At 45.8% G+C, this 17,588-nt stretch overlaps 1 protein-coding gene across 4 annotated transcripts in view; it reads right to left on the reverse strand.

Moving 5' to 3' along the window:
- Positions 1-6,286: 6,286 nt before the first annotated feature.
- The window catches only part of Cbfa2t2 (CBFA2/RUNX1 partner transcriptional co-repressor 2), a 96,041-nt gene continuing 84,739 nt past the window's right edge, over positions 6,287-17,588 (reverse strand). For 3 of the 4 annotated variants that reach the window (XM_050150983.1, XM_050150982.1, XM_050150980.1), the window contains 2 exons: positions 14,879-15,069; positions 6,287-10,645 (listed from right to left, as the gene is read on the reverse strand). In XM_050150983.1, the coding sequence (XP_050006940.1) occupies positions 10,349-10,645; positions 14,879-15,069 (488 nt within the window). In that variant the 3' untranslated portion in view covers positions 6,287-10,348. The remainder of the gene's footprint in view (positions 10,646-14,878; positions 15,070-17,588) is intronic. The other variant, XM_050150981.1, reaches the window with a different exon arrangement.

Here is a 17,588-nt window from a genome sequence, read left to right on the forward strand (position 1 = left end):
GTGAGCATCCAAACTGCCTAGGCTCCCACAAAGCCAGTTCGTGCAGTAGGAACAAAAACCCATTGCCATTGTTCTTGAGTTCTCAGTAGTCCTCATTGTCCACTATGTTCAGCGAGTCCGGTTTTATCCCAGGCTTTTTCAGATCCAGGCCACCTGGCCTTGGTAAGTTCCCGATAGAACATCCCCACTGTCTCAGTGTGTGGGTGCACCCCTCGCGGTCCTGAGTTCCTTGCTCGTGCTCTCTCTCCTTCTGCTCCTGATTTGGACCTTGAGATTTCTGTCTGGTCCCTTGCTTTGTTTTTGAGACAAGATCTTTTTTTTTTTTTTCTTTAAAGGATTTATTTATTATGTATACAGTATTCTATCTGCACGTATAATTGCAGGCCAGTAGAGGGCACCAGATCTCACTACAGATAGTTGTGAGCCACCATGTGGTTGCTGGGAATTGAACTCAGGACCTCAGGAAGAGCAGCTAGTGCTCTTAACCTCTGAGCCATCTCCCTAGCATCTTGAGACAAGATCTTCCTATGCAGTCCAGGTTGGCTTGGAAGTTGTGCCCTTCCTATCACCACACCTGGCCCCATCAATATAAAGATGCTTAAAACCTCAGCCAGTTCCTCTGAAGGGGAACATTTTTTTAAAAATATTTATTTTATTTATTTATTATATATACAATATTCTGTCTGTGTGTGTGCCTGCAGCCAGAAGAGGGCACCAGACCTCTTTACAGATGGTTGTGAGCCACCATGTGGTTGCCGGGAATTGAACTCAGGACCTTTGGAAGAACAGGCAATGCTCTTAACCACTGAGACATCTCTCCAGCCCGAAGGGGAACATTTTATCTGATGTCTCATGTTTACTGTTCAGTATTCTAAGTTAACTTTTGAGACAAGGTCCTCAGATAAGCCTTGAATTTGCTAAAGATTGTCTTGCCCTAACTTCCTAAGTGCTGGGCCCTATACCTAGACCTGGCTTCAGTTTTTTTTTTTTTTTCAGGGTTTTTACTATATAGCTGAAACTCATGGAGGGATCCACCTGCCTCTGCCTTTCAAGTGTTGGGGGTTATTGATTATTTTTACTATTTTGAAGTACTGGTGATTGAACCCACATTACTTGAGGGCTGTTCTACAGAGCTACAGCCTCAACCTCATTTTTTATCTTAGTTTGGAGATAGTGTGAAACTTGGGTAATCCTCCTGCCTCACTGTAGACTGCAACTTCTGTTTTAGCTTTCAGTTAGGTAGTAGGATCTCAGTAAGTTACCAATGCAGGCCTTGGGCTTTTGATTCCCCTCAGTCTCCTGCGATGCCGAGATCAGAGGCCTCTGCTACCAGGTCCAACTCTTATTTAATAAGCTATTTGTATGCTTGCTCCCTTGATGAAGGTTCAAAGCTGTTAGGGAGGAGTATCTATCCTGCTGGGAGTCCTCTACGAGAGTGACTTGGTTTGAGTTTTCCAAGTTTATTTTTTTTAATTATTTATTTTTATTTTATGTACACTGATGTTTTGCCAGCATGCATCTGTGTGAGGGTATGGGATTCCTGGGAACTGGCGTTATAGGCAGTCATAAGTTGCCATGTTGGTGCTGGGAATTGAACCAGGGTCCCCTGGGAGAGCACACAGTGCTCTTAAGCACTGAGCCATCTCTCCAGCCCTGAGTTTTCCAAGTTTAAGCAGGGGACCTTAGTGGATGGAGAGGTGGTGGGGTAGAAGCGCTGCAGACAGGTACAAAAGGGACTAAGTGAAGAGCGGGTATTGGAGGCCAGGCCCCAGGCAGCTGCAATGCTGTCTTGGAGTAACGAGATCCAAAAGGTGCAGTTGTGAATCTGGAGTCTCAACAATAGGAGTGTGAGGCTGGGGTAGTGGGGACACATGGGGTCTTTTATGATGTGTACTCCCAGAGCCCACCTCATCTCTGTCTGCTCAGGACAGTGACACACAGCTTCATCAGAAGGGGCCTCACAATGCTCGCTCCTATGCTCTCCAAATCCCTTTAGTAGAGACCTTCAATGGCTCCTATCACCTTTTCTGCTGATATCCTTGTTTGATATTCAAGGCCTTTCCTACTCCCAGTTCAAGCGGTCCCCTCTCCCTAAATCATACATGGGCTGATGGGCCACGCCCAGCCTCAGTCATCCTTCCTTGGCCTCACACTGATGTCCAGAGAGATACTGCCTCTGCCTTTCGGTAGCAGGCCAAAGCCATAGACTCAGAGTCACCTCTAATACCCTTGCCCTCAGAGCCTGCTAAGACACGCTCTGTGATAGGTACTAGGGACAATGAAATGTTAGTAACCAGGTGATGGCAGGCTGAGTACTGAAGCCAGTGTTCTGGCTCCTTACCTAGCTGCCACTCCACCTTCCTGAACTGCCGACACCTGTTACTGGGGCTTGGCTTAGGGTCAGGCCAGGTGCAGCAACCTAGACAGTGCCCACTGTTTATAGCGCCTTAGCTCCTTGTGCACCAGCTCCTGTTGATGCAGCCTTTGTAAAGATAAAACGAGGGGATTGTAAAGTAGGGTTGCCAAGATGTCATTCTTAACAGGGTCTCGCTGTGTAGCCCTGGTTAGGCTGAAACTCACAGAAATCCACCTGCCTTTGCCTCCCAAGAGTTGGGAAAGTCATTCTTGAAATAGATGTTACTTGAGTAAATCCTGCAGGTTCCATGTAGAGGGCTAAAGATAGGTGAACCTTCAAGGAATCACACTGGCTGGAGAAAGTGTGAGAACAGCCATTCTAACAGCAGCACCCTGGACAGAGCTAGGGTAGTAAGGGGTGAGTCAGACTTACTAGGGAGACCCTACTGGCCTAGAACTTGCTATGTATATCCACACTGACCTTAAATTTGTGGCAGTCCTGCCTCTGCCTCATAACCACCATGGCCGGCTTAAAATCCTATAAACATTTTCTTTTTATGCATGCGTGCGAGGGTTTGTCATGTGTGTCAGGTGCTGGAGGAAGGAGGTCATCAGATCCCCTTGGTGCTGGAGTTACAGGCTGACTGTGAGCCGCCTGACCTGGGAACTCAATTCAGGTCTTCTGGCACAGCCCTCTAGCCCCAAAGAATTTTTTTTTACATCTAATTGTTTGTATGTGTGTTTTATGTATGCACAAGTACCCTTGGAAGCTAGAATCTTTGGTTCTCATGGAGCTTGTGAGCTGAATGCTGGGACTTGAACCTGGGTCCTCTTCAAGAGCAGTACTCTGAATCAGTGAGCCATCTCCAAAAAGTTTTTGCTGTCTTTTGTTGGAGGGGGGTGTCTGTATGTATATCTGTGCACCACATGCCTGGTGTCTGGGCACCGGATCCCTAGAACTGTCGTTCCTGACAGTTGTGCACCACCATGTGGGTGCTAGGAATTGAACTCAGGAACTTTGGAAGAGCATCTCTCTAATCTCTGGTTTGAGGCAGGATCTCATGTAGCTCAGTTTGGCCTCAAATTCACTCTAAGCTCGAACTCTAAATCTTCCTGTGGTCACTTCTAAGTGCTGGGATTAGAGGCACGTGCCACCATACCTGTTTGGTTCTCTCCCAACCCCAAGCTCCTCCTCCCCTTTTATTGAAAGGAGGCCCTTCCCACATAATATATACTGATTACTATTTCCCCTCCTAATCTTCCCAGTTCCTTTCACCTCCACTCCCCTCCCCTCCCGATCCACTTCCTTTCTGCATACTGTTAGAAAACAAAACTAGTTAGGCAGCAGTGGCACACACCTTTAATCCCAGTATTCAGGGGGCAGAGGCAGGCGGATCTCCTTGAGTCGAGGCCAACCTGGTCTACAGAGCAAGTTCCATGAAAGGCTCCAAAGCTTCAGAGAAACTGCCTCAAAACAAAAACTATCACATCAGAATTAAGACAGGACAAACAGCAGGAACGAGCCCAGGAGAGGCCCAGGACTCAGACACCTGCTCATGCACACACTCGGGAATCCCATGAAAACTAAACTGGAAGCTACAACAGACCTGCAGAGGACCTGATGCTGCCCTGTGCCTGCTGCCTCGGTCTCTGAGTTCATATGAGCTTGGATCAAGTTGACTTACACCTTAAGTTCCTGGTGTCCTCCATCCCTCTGGCCTTTGTGCTCTTTCCACCTTCTCTTCATGGGATTCTTTGAGCCCTGAGGGGAGACATCCTGTTTAGGGCTGAGTGTTCCAAGGTGTTTTACTTTCTGCATGTCTGCCTGTGGGTCTCTGCATTTGTTCCCATCTGCTTCTCTTGATGATAGCTGAACAAGGCACTGATCTTTGAGTACAGTAGAAGGTCATTAGGAATCATGTTGATGCTTTTTTTCTTAGAACAGTAATATTTGGTCTTACTCTAGGTCCCTGTGTTATCTAGTCTTGGATTCTTGGTCATCAAAGCAATGCTGGATATGGGTTTCATCTTGTCGAGTTGGCCTTAAGTCAAGTCAGGTATTAGTTGGTACCTGCTTACAAGTTTTGTGCCACCAATGCCCTAGCACATCTTGCAGGTTAGACACCATTGTAGGTCAAGGATTGCTGGCCGACTCGCTGTTTATGTTCCTTTTGTTAGCATGCAGAGTACTTTGCTCTATCAAAGATGTTAGCACTGACAGTAGGGGTGAAGGCTCTATGTAGCCATCAGTCTCGACTTCTCCCTGTTGGTTGAATGATTTGTGTAGGTGTTATTTTCAGCAATGGGGCCTTGCCATCAATTTATGGAGGGCAACCTGTAGTCTTGGCAACAGCCTGGGTGGTTTGGAGATTCCCATGGGACTCCTTTGGACAACAGCTCAATTAGATGCAACACAATCCCAGTACTGGAAGTTTTACTTGGTTATGAGATAGCCATTTGGGGTTCTGTCTCCATTATTTGGTGATTTTATTTAGATCACTTTGGTGTATGTATACATTTTAGGAAGTTCCTACTGTATTAGGTTCATACTACCGCTCAAATGGCTCTTAATTTTACCCCCTCTCCCTTTGATCCTTCTGTTCCAGCCACCCCCTCTCCACCATCCATCCATAATTATTCCAATTTCCCTTTCCCGGTGGGTATCTATCTGCTCTCCCACCCCATCCTAACTGCTGTGGGTCTACAACTGTAGCTATGTTATCTTTGACTCAACAGGTAATACCAACAATATGGCTTGGCTCTCTCATGACCACATTCCCCCTCATAATCCAGGGGAAAAGCACTGCTACCACCCCGAGTTACAGGAGTGAAAGATACATCTTGGCTCTGGTACCTCTGGTATCAATGCTGTCAAGTCTGGAAATGCATAACCTTGGGTGGCAGAATCCTAGCTACAGAAGCAGGGACAGTGATAAAGGGTTCTACTCAGTCCCACAATGTGCCAAGACCAACCAAGCCTTGAGGTTAAGGGGATATCAAGCAACATCCAGCACAAGAAAAAGGCTGAATTTTAAGTTCTTCTAGAACTTCCTAATATACCCAGAAAACATCATCTGAACTCATAAGATAGAGCTTCAGAAATACCAGATGTGGTGGTACACACCTTTAGTCCCAGCACTTGGGAGGCGGAGGCAGGCAGATTTCTGAGTTTGAGGCAGCCTGCTCTACAAAGTTCCAGGAGAGCCGGGCTGCTATACAGAGAAACCCTGTCTAGGAAGGCGGGTGTGTGTGTGTGTGTGCAGGGAGACAGAGACAGATTCAGAAGAGGTTGAAGCCCAGAAAAAGCAAAAGCAGCTAGAGGATCACCCTGGATAGGAATTAACTCAGACAGAAGCAGCAGGCACCGTTTTGTCCTCCAGAGGGCACCTGACACCAAACAATGAAGCCGAGTGAGACTTAGTTAGTATTGCCACAAATTAGTTATCAGTGAGATTAAGAATTAACGCTAGTACAGAAAAAATAAAAAATTTCACAAGTCCGGGCTGAAATTTTGTAAGGAAATAACAAAAGTTACTAGGAAAAAATAATACATCCTAAGTCCCTTCTGTGGCTGAATGTTCTTAGTAAAATCCTCAGTGGAGAAGAGCGTAGAGAAGCAAGGATATCTGTCCACTGTACTCTATGACTGACACTCAACTGCAACCTGCATGGCCACGTTAAGGCCTCCCTGGGACAGAGAAGGTGGCTGGAGCTGGCTCATGGAAGGATCTAACTGCAAGTCCTTAAAGACTTCTGATTGCCCAACCCCATGCTCTTTTGTCCACAGCCCCACTGCTCTTCGTCAAAGACCTGGGGTTGGGAAGGGAAGAGACCTGTGGTACGTGACGATACCAAAGCCTGCAGCAAGCTACTGTGCCCTATGCGCTGTTACCAATATACTATCTTGCCCAGACCTAGTCCAGCTTGAGTCAGAAAAGGAATATAGCATTTTTATTAACTACTTTAAGTAGAACAAACTAAATACGTATTTAACAGTTTTGGTTCATTTATACAGTACATTAAATAAGTTATGAACAGAGTTAAGTAACAAAAGTTCCTATTGAGTCAAATGACAAAGCACAGGAAAACCAGACTCAAATGGGTCCTGCGGGTGGCTTCACATTCATCACCCACCTCTGCAAACCATGCTTACAAGCTTGGCTCTCTATTTACATTATTGGTTTTCTGTAGGGATGGAGCCTTTGTAGCCTCATCGGGAACTTGGAATGCCACAGGAGTGGGATGAAGGTCTTCTATCAAGCAGCCCTTTAAGCCATTCACTGAACAAGTGTTGCAGCTTCTCCCTGGCAAAGCAGAGACTGGGCTGTCCCTGACAAGACACCAGCTGCACATGCCCTATTTGGTATAAGCATTGACAGTTTACACTGGGCAGCTGGAGGCCTGACAAGATGGGGTCTGAGTGGGAAGCAGCACCTCTTGGGCTATGGAAGGAGATGGGAGGGACAAATCAGCACCCACCACCTCAGCTTCCTCCTGTCTCACACGTACTCCATCATCTTTGGAAATGGGTGTCAACACATGAGGCAGAAGCAGGTAATTCGGCATTTTGGCTTTACAAGGAATATACTCAAGTGGGCAAGTCCTGCCAAGCAGCTGCTGGGTCAACGATCTTCCACAGCTGGCCACCTGGCCCACACTGGCCAGCTCAGCTCCTTCTGGCTTTTCTCACATTTGGTTCAAACACGTCACCACCCAGTTCTCTGCAAACATTCATCAAGGCATACTGGCTTGGTCTCCTGAGCCAGGAGCCTGGAAACCTTGGTTCTAGTCCAGTTCTGAAGAAAGCCTCCAAGATGTGTCCTATTTGTAATGGTTTATTCAGCCCACAATCCCGTCTGCAGTTTCCAGGACGATGGCCATCTGCTCATTCTTTATGCTCCGGAGAGAACCCACTACATACACTTGCAGTTCTGTTGAGTCCACACATACTTGCTGAGACAGCTTCCAGAACCACTCAGAAAAATGTCTTCACCCTCTATGAGTATGTACGGGTCACTTCATCTTTTAGGGCTAGGACTAACACAAACTAAAATGCAGATATCCCCTCTGGAAGATGTTGGAGTTGACATCAAGACGTGAAGCACTTCCTGGGGACCACACTGCAGAAGATAACAGCTAACGCCCTGAGTAGATGGGTGCAGATGGGGCAGGTGTTTCCACACAGATCCACGGCAGCATGTGACTTAGTGCCTCGGCCTGTGCCCTCACCACCACTTGTCAGCATGAATCAATCTGATGGAGCTGCAGGGCCCTTAGATGTATCTTTTTGTCAAGATAGGTCTTATGAAACTGAGGTGGACCTCAGAATTGCTACGTAGCTGAGGATGATCTTAAATTTCTGATCCTCCTGCTTCCACCTCCCAAGTGCTCAGATTATAGATATTTACCACCATGGCTGGATTATGTCATTCTGGAAATCAAATCCAGGACTTCTGTATGCTAGCCACACCACTAAGTAAGTCACACCTCAACCTAGCTTTCACAGCGTCCTACCTACCAAGTCTTCACCGTTTGCTGGAGGGATGGTTGTATAACTCCAGTTGGGCTACCTTTGGTCTTGTCTGGTTCTTCCAATTTTATCTCTCACTTGGTAGAGGATGATAAAGCCCTGATCTTTTTTGTTCCCCAAATAGTTACTACAGAGGCCAAGCCTCTGAGCAGCCTGGCTCAGTTGTTTCTTCTTTTCTATTAAGATAGAAAGGTGGGAATGAATGGAAGGTTATGTTCACGTCCAGCCTAGCAATAGGTCATATTAGCAGACTAGAAATGAAGAGGAGCTGGGACTCACTCATCTAATTCCAGCTCCTACCCAGATGCTGCTGCTCCTCCTAGGGAGGAGTTGGAGAATGCAGAAAGGAGCTCCTTGAATCTGAAAAGCAAGCCGTATGCAGATGCCGCTTAAGAGTCAGACAGCGACAGGTCTGAGAACTGAGCTATACAGTGTGAAGTACTGTCCAGGTTTATAGACAAATCTGCAGGGCATAGAAACTAAGCAGGCCCCAAACAGGAATATGGACTCAGAATCTGACAGGGCAACCATGTAGCCCACAAAGTAGACCTTTAGGCCAGACTTTTGCTGTAGAAACTTATCTCCAACCTGGTAAGAAGCAGTGTGCTGGTTCCAGCTCTTTATTCTAACTACCTTGAGTAGCTGCAAGATTTTAACAGGTGTTAATCCATAGACTAATGAAAAATGGATCCAGGGTACACCAGGAGACATTCTCAGACTCCCAGAAACCTGTGGTCTTCTTGTAGCACAGAAGTCTTGTGTCTGAGGTTATGGGGTACTGTCTGTACTGACTCTACCTAGTAAAGCAGAGCTGTCCTCAGTGGCTAGGATACTACAACAGCAGTCTCATGGGGATGTCGGCAGGGAGGCCAGGCTGCACTTGGCTGTCTGACAAGCAGTGAGTCTTGGGTAGTCTATGCTGACACATGATTTTAATTGTCTAAGTTTCTAAGACTGAAAATCCTTGTTCAAATAAGGTAGGGCCTCAAAAATCTTAAAATTAGCTGTGACTATATGCAAGGAAAATGACATCCATGCTTTTATGGCGCAAGGGCTAGTATTCAGACTTGGTCACTGTATAGAAGATGACTACAGCTTCCAAAGGCCAACAGGATCAAAGTCAGTGACTCATTCCAATTGACTACACAAAGCAAGAGGATGCTGGAAGATACTAAGTGGTAGGGGCAAGGCCCTGGGACTCCTCACAGACCTCACACAGCAGTAGAGAAGGTGTGGGGCAGAACTCAGCCTGATAAACAGGGCACAGATGGTATTCTATTTGGAGACTCAGATAACTGGAAAAACCCCTGAAGACGGGAAGAAAAACCGCTCAGGCTTTTCAAAACTGTTCCCACACTTCACAAACTCCGAGCTGTGAGGAATGCTATCACAGATACAACACAGAAAAGAGGCTAAGAACGTCCAGCTGATAATGAACCCATGAAGTGGCATAATGCCACAAAACCAGGTCCCATCAGAGTCAGGAACACTGCTCAAACTGTAGCCTGACAGGTGCCAAACAAAACCTATGGGCAAGAGACACCCCCAGTGATTCAGACATGCACAGTCTGAGAGAGAAAAGGACACACAGAACAAGACGACTGTTTAAACAGTCAAGCAGCAGCAGAGGGTTTTGCATTTTCAAGAGATGATGCACTCAATATTTTAGTTTGGCCAACATGCTAAGAGAAAAGACTAGCACAATGGTTTCATCCTCTCTCAGACCAATCCATGCGATGGATGTTATTTTTTGCACAAGCAAAATCAAGTAAACACTGGAGTTGGGGGAGGAGTATTCCAAACTAATGGAGCTGGGCAGGCTGGAAAATCTTGTCCAGAATGATCTGTGATGCTTGGGGAAGACTGCTTTTATTTATTTATTTTTAACCATTTCTAGAGACTTTAATGAAGTGGTAGCTTCTTTCTGGCATGTCTGGGTGTCTTAGCAGGCCTGAGTGGCTCAGAAGTCCTGAGGACTGCTTTGTGGTCTATTAGACCCTTCACTGTCTTTTGAGGGTGGAGACGAGGTTCAAGAAACTGTTTGGTGGCAGGGGGAGGAAAGGTCTCCTTCAGTAGCCTGCTACCAGCCTTTAGACCTCTCCTATGGATGGTTTGTGGCACAGGTGCCTGGTGGGACACTACTGACATCTGCTGATGCGAGGAGTCGGGGGAGCTGGTGGTCTACACTGAGAAGAGGCCGGATATACCAGTTTTGGCTGGAAGAGAAACACCAGGAAAGCCATGGAGGATGCAGCTCAAGCTACTTCCTATGTGGAAAGAATGACACACTAGTTCTCCAAGGGACACGTGGCAATCCTAGAGAAACTATGGAGTGCCTCTTGGATGCTTTCTGCCAATTCGCTTCTTGCTGATGACTCAACAGCCACTTGTTCTAATTGCCAGCTCCCTGGTGCAAGCATTCGGCCATGTGGAGCGGTCATCAGGGTGGGTGGAGTCTGTGGCTCAGAGTCCATTGGCATCAATGGCTGTCACAGAGGCAGGTGTTGAGGAACGTGAGGTGGTGGCTGAGGTCTTGTCCAGGGCTGGGCTGGGCACACTGCAGTCAGCAGACCTGGCTGAACCACGCCCTCCAGGGAGCAGTGGCCGGCTCTGGCTGTGGGGACTGTGGCCATGCAGACTCTGGCCACAGAGGCGGTGGTGCCGCTCCCAGTCCTTGTGCTGGCAGAAGGAACCACAGTAGCGAGCAATATTGCAGCCACTGCACGTCTCACTGGCTTTTCGGCCACAGTTCCAGCAGTTCTGCAAGACACAGGCATCAGTTAGTGGCTGGTGATATCTTGAGGGTCAGGCTTGCCACTTCTCATCTGCATGGTAGAGCAAGGGTCGTGGAGCTACACACCTGTGGGTGAGTCCTCTGAGGATGACCTTTAACTCCTGATCCTCCTATCTCCCCCCCACCCCCAAACACCAGGATCATGGGCACATGCCACCTGGCCCAGGTCTCACAATTCTCTTCTGGAGAAAGACCAGAAATCTACATGAGGCTCAAACAAACATTTTCTATAGCAACCAATGGAGGAACCATCTTTACCATTTTTACTGACAATATTTGATCTTTTGTTCCCCCTGAGATATAGGGCTTCTTTGTGTAGCCCCGGCTGGCCTCAAACTCACAGACATTCACCTACCTCTGCCTCCCGAGTACTAGGATTAAAGGTATGAGCCTCTACCACCTGGCTAATATTTGATCCTTTAACAGACTTTTAAAGGAATATAGGAAAACAGATTCCCCCCACCCCCAAATACCTGCCAGGGAACCAGGATGGATGAAAGGGAGATGGCTGGACTACTGCTCCCTTTGTCCTCTGTGCCTGTTCCCATTGCTGTCATGCCGAATTGCTGAGGGGCTGAGGGGCAACTTGTCAAGGCCACTGAACACTGAGGTACCTGAAGTAGAGCTCAGGGAGTTTCCTTAATGCTTGCTACATTTATTCAGAGCGGGGTAAATACTCCTGAGGCTCAGCAGAAAGCACCAGTTAAGAACAGTAATTCTACCATAGAACATAAGAGCTAAACAAGGTCTGGCGAGAGCTTAAGTGGCAGCCATGAAAGCAGCAGGACAGCCATTATGTCACTAAATACATAACTTACCACCATACCTCTAGATAGCTGGGAGCAAAGGCAGCATTAAAGATAAAACAAAACAAACAAAAAACCTACTCCTGTGTAGCTCCACCATTGACTCCCAAGTCTTTTGCTACCTCTGGGAGGAATGCAGCAATGACATATGGATGCTCTACACAGGAAGACTCCCAGCCCCACTGCAAAAACAAATTGTTTGTTTGCTTTAAAGATTCTAGTCTGGTAAAGCCATCAAGGACTTAGCAATTAGCCTTCTTGCCTGCAAGGCCACCATTGGCAGAAGTCCATCTCAAAGACTGGCTACAACATTAGCTAAGGAACAAGGCAGCTTTCTCCCTAAAATCAGGATGCTTGACCAGAATACAAAACAGGCCTACTGGTTCTTTCCCAGCATTGTAAGATGGGAAAACTGAGGCCCAGATGTGCTAAGGCTAAATATCATCAAAGGGTTGGCTATTTAAAGACTAGAGTCTGGGTCTACTTAGGCCCTGATACTCCAGAAATAAACTTACTTCAAAGCACATCAGAAAAGACTACAGAGCTCTTCTAACTCAGGCTTCTCAGGAAATATACTATAAGGACAGTAAAACCTTGCTAGAGGACAGAATTAGAAAACAGACATAATTGTTAACATTACATTCATACATTTTCAGGCAAAATGTGTTCCAGAGTCTCTGGAACACTGAGTCTGATGGGTTGCTGAGGAGCAATACCTCAACAAATTGATGGCACTTGTGAGGAACAAGCCAGGAGCCCTGCTATACAATGCCTCTCCCTTCAGGTGTCTGCAAGGACATCTAAAAACCAGCACCAAACCACCATCATTTTCATCTTGTTTGTCATTAACGATCTCTTCATGCTGTATAAAATGTAGGATAAAGTAGCAGTCTCCACCCAGAGATAGGCTCATAATGTGCAGGTATAATACAGTTAGTGTCAGGAGAACTTGGGCAAAGGAGTGGCACTGGCTTGTAGTTCCAGCTACTTGGGAGGCTAAGATTTAATTTGAGACCAGCCTGGGTAATAGGTGAGACAACTTCTTGAAACCAAACAAAGGGTTTTAAGCCAGGCTTGGTGGTGCCTGACTATAATCCCTCCACTTGGGCAGCAGAAGCAGGTGAGGAAGGAGTTCAAAGTAAGTCTTGGCTATATAGTGAATTCAAGGCCAACCTAGACTGTAAGACCCCATCTCGAGAACAACACTTGGCCTCCCAAAAAGAAACTGTTTACTCTTTGATCACTCCTCAAATTAGCATTTCTCAAAACCTGAGCCCCAGATTTGGCTCTTCTGTGGTTCTTGTGGGAAGGTCAGAAAGCTCCCGAGTCAGGAGTCACATGAGGCAGGATTGTGATTCTAGGATCTCCTTTGCTAAGCAGAAGCCACTGGTTATGTCAGCATCTCACGTAAGCTCTGTCAGAATTACCTGGGGCTTGTCAAAACCTTGGATCCCAACTCAGAACTCTTGGCAACCCTGGCCCACAGGAGAAAAAGACTCTCTACTTCATAGTCAATTGCTAATTTATTATATTTGCCAGAAAAGTTGGAGCTGGAGACAGAACATGCCTTCTTGGAGAGATAAGGTCTTTCTGTCCCTCTACGCTAGGCAAGGTGCTGGGCAGTGGTGGCGCATGCCTTTGATCTCAGCACTCAGAAGGCAGAGGACAGGTGGATCTCTGTGAGTTTAAGGCCAGCCTGGTTTACAGAGTGAGTTCTAGGACAGTCATGCTACAGAAAGAAACCCTTTCTCGGGAAAAACAGACAAACAAAATCATCCCAGGCAGAAAAGAAGCCCAGGCTGACAAAAGTAGGAGGTGCTATAGTTTGTTTACACACCACAGAATACTATAACACTGCAAACTCAGTTTATCTTCCCAAAAGCTACCAGGTCAAAAGGACAGGGCAGTTGTACCCTCTATACAGAAAACTGATTCCTTAATGATGAGAGGTCATTGTGAAGAGAAGGTGGGGGTAGCATGCTTCTCCTGTTTTGCACAGCTTCGCATGAGACGGAGAAACTGCTATTTATTCAGCAGAATTTTCTTGATGAAATGCAAGACAATCAGCCTTTCCTTTCTGGTCCACTGCCAATTCACCAAACGCTGAAGATGTCTGCTCTTCCTTTTGAAATGTAAACTTGCCAGGATCCACGCTGGCACTCATCTCACCTATAGGCTACTTTCAGTTTGCTGCTTAAAATGATAGCTACTATAGTCTTATTCCTTACGTTCTAAGCCTAAAAAATGACTAACATGAGAAGGTTGGCATGATGCTGCACACCTGTAAATCTACTGCACTGAGGAGACTGAGACAGAAGGATTGCCTTTACTTCAAGAAGAACCTGGATTACACAGTACCAGGCCAGACTAGGCTATATAGAAAGATCAGGTCTCAAAAATCCACTACCCTTAAAAAAGACTAAAGACTAAAATGAAAGTTATAGGCTGGGAGTAGTGGTGTACATCTCTGATCCCAACACTTGAAGGCAGGTAGATCTCTGTGAGTTTGAGGCCAGCCTAATCTACATAGCAAGTTCCAGAACAGTCAGGGCTACATATAGACCCTGCCTCAAAAAAATAATTACACAGAGAAATTTCATTGATTTCAAATACACTAGTGCTAGGGCTGAATGCATGCATCTCCTCTAGAGCCTGAGGCAGGTGGATGCTGGCTTCAAAGGCAGTTTTATAAACTCAGCATGACCATGTCTCAAAATAAAAACAATAAAAAGACTGGGATGCAATTAAGAGGTAGCACATTTGCCAAATAAAGGCCATAAATGTAATACCTAGTACGGGGGTATAGGCGGCAGGCAGGGGTATGACTGAACTGTCACAATGTTTCTGCCTTTCCATCTTTTTTTCTTCTTTGTGACCTGTTTTCCCCTATGTGTACCAGGCTCACTTGAACTCTTAAACTCTCTGGCCTCAGCCTCTGAAATGCTAGGATTACAGGTGGGTAACATCATGCCCAGTTGCAATTTTTCATTGTATTGAAGCATCACTGAGTCTTGGGCCCTGGATAGGGCATTGGACGGTCTATCTTATCTGCCACTCCTGCAAACTGAGAATCCACATCTCTGTAATTAGATTACTGTGAGGTTTAAAAAGAGGTACACACACATAGTTACATACAGCTGTAACTGGGACAAACTCCGCCTTCATGGAAGCTAAAGCAATATACTGTGTGTATGTGATAGACTATAATGTATCTAAAAGAATTATTATTTTGGTTTATCTTAAAGCAAGAAAAAAGTCTCCTGGTATCGGCTAAAAAAAAAAATCCCATCATCTAGTGAACTCTTCCTCCCCAGCACCTCAGTGGCAAGCAGTGGGCTTGCTCCCCTTCAGCCACCCAGCCCAGCCCAGCCGATAGCCCAGCATAGCTCTGACCTCTGTGGACTCTTCTTGCTCATTGATGACCAGGAAAGCATCTTCTGCAGCCTGCCTTTTGACATCCGCTATGGTTTGCTCCATTCGAGCTCTCTCAGTTGCAATCACTTCAAAGGCTTTTTGCTCCGCCTCAGCTACAGCCTTTTGTACTTCTGTCATGGCCTGAATTTTCACCTTATTCACAGCTTCTTCTGGAAGAAAGCAACAGTAAAATCAACTGGCAGAGCGATCTTTTCCCTCCCAATCCACAACACTGGATGTAAGGGGGTTCAAGGAGGTAGGGTTTAATAAATTCTCACTATATATAGCCTAGGCTAGTCTCAAGCTTGTGGCAATCCTCCTGCTTCTGCTTCCCAAGCAGTGAGATTATAGGCACGTGCCAACACGCTCAGCTAAGCACAGTATTTCTAAGGAAAACAGTGAAAATAGGATGTGCAGGAGTGAACATGAACACACATTTATATTCTATTCTTACACAGGCTCACCCAGTGAAGCGACTGTTAGGTATACATATCAAAGTGGATGCTGTGTTAGGCTGGGAACACACAAGTGTGTAAACACCATTCCTTTCCTGTACCCCAGTGGCTGAGGTGCCATCTCATATGTCAAAATTAGAGACAAGAGAGGATCAAAATATGTTTTGTTTTGAATATTGTATTTTCTAAGAGAATGTGAACTTCTGGAGTTCTATACAAGATAGATGTATATCTTGCATCTTATATATGTATGTATGTATCTTATGGAGGTAAGAAAGCAACTGGGAAGCTGCTATGGCTCAGCTGAGACAAGAGGCTCTGAATTTGGAAAAGGCACCTAGGAGGTGAGGATCAGCGAGGTCTGGGCATGTGGTAAAGGACATCAGCAGCTTTGTGCAGTGATATGGGCATACAAAAAGAGCAGGCACGTGCCTAGAGCATCCAGGTAAAAACGGAGGGGACATTTGGAGAAACAAGATTCCTCCCTCCTCTGACCCACCTTGCTTGATTTCCTTAAGTGAAAACACTACTACATGGGACTTAGCCAAAAGAGATTATGAATGCCAAATCTCTTTTAGGAGTCCACAGGAAATAAAACCCAGGCACTAAGGGGATCCCTAACAGCTGGGCTCTTTCATAAAGCATGGGCTCAAAGGAACATTAAACTGTTCTGCTGTTACAACTTCCTATAAAACTGATCCAGCCTTAAAGTCCTTACTCAGAGGTCAAGGACTCCAGATTTCCCTATCTTAGACCACTGCACTGCCTGGGCTATATAGAGAAACCCTGTTTTGAAAAACTAAACTCGGATTGGAGAGATGGCTCAGCGGTTAAACCAGAGCACTGTCTGATCTTCCAGAGGTCCTGGGTTCAATTCCCAGCAACCATATGGTGGCTCACAATCATCTGTAATGAGACCTAGTGCCCTCTTCTGCCCTGCAGGCATACATGCAGGCAGAACACTGTATATATAATAAATAAAATCTGAAAGAAAGAAAGAACCCAAACCCAATTGTAGTTTGAACTAGATTGTCTAAGGTCACAAGGAATACTGTAGCAAAATGAGGCCTAGCTGGCCCAAAAGCAATTTAGGCACTTAGCAGTTAACAAAGGTACCTCTCAAGTAGCCAGAGTCATTAAGAAATCTTTATCTTAGTGTGAATTTTTACTAATCTACCTAATTTTTTTTTTGTTTGTTTGTTTTTCGAGACAGGGTTTCTCTGTGGCTTTGGAGCCTGTCCTGGCACTAGCTCTGTAGACCAGGCAGGTCTCTAACTCACAGAGATCCGCCTGCCTCTGCCTCCCGAGTGCTGGGATTAAAGGCGTGCGCCACCATCGCCCGGCTCTACCTAATTTTTTAATCAATATAAAATACATTTTTCTCATCAGGCAGTGGTGGCACATGTGTTTAATCCCAGCACTCGAGAGACAGAAGCAGGCAGATCTCTCTAAGCCAGTCTGGTCTACAGAGTCAGTTCCAGGACAGCCAGTGCTATACAGTGAAACACTGCCCTGAAAAACCAAAACAAAAACAAAAAGATTTACTTTTCTCATTCTAAAAGTATTTCCAAACTGTTTTACATGGTAAAAATAACTAATAGATAAACATGCCTATAATTGTAGCTACTCTGGAATTATGGAAGGACGATGCTGACTTCAAGGCCAGCGTCAACAGGTATAAATTGGGATACAACCTGCCAACTACACTCAAGAACCTGCATGTACTCACTCTTGGGTAACTATGTGCTGCTAGTGTACCTGACAGATAGTAAACGCACACTTAGCCACAGAGCTGACTTTCTTTTAGCTCTAAAATAGTCTTGGGTAAACTAAAAGCAGGAAAAGGAGCTGGAAAGATGGCTGAGTGATTGTGAGCCCTCACTGTTCTTGCAGAGATCTCTGGAGATGCTCAGTGAATAAAGTGCCTACCACGTAAGTGCAAGACATGAGTTTTGATCTGCAGAACCCACAGAGAGTCTGGTGTAAAAGCATGCATCTAACAATCCCAGTATTCCCACAGGGAGATGGTCAGTTAGCCTGGTGTTCAGAGCAGGAAACGAGACAGGTTCAAAACAAGGTAGATCAAGGATTGATATTAAAATTGCCTTCTGGCTTCCACACTGTGCTACCACAAACACAAGAAAACTTAAAAAGAAAAAGAGAACTCAGTAAATGTGGTGGCAATGTGAACATAGTATGATACTAGCAAAGAAACTAAGCAGAAAATAAATTCA

The sequence above is a fragment of the Alexandromys fortis genome, unplaced genomic scaffold (assembly GCF_014885135.2).
Source record: "Alexandromys fortis isolate MF-2015 unplaced genomic scaffold, M_Fortis_MF-2015_v1.1 scaffold_27, whole genome shotgun sequence".
Taxonomy (NCBI): domain Eukaryota; kingdom Metazoa; phylum Chordata; class Mammalia; order Rodentia; family Cricetidae; genus Alexandromys; species Alexandromys fortis.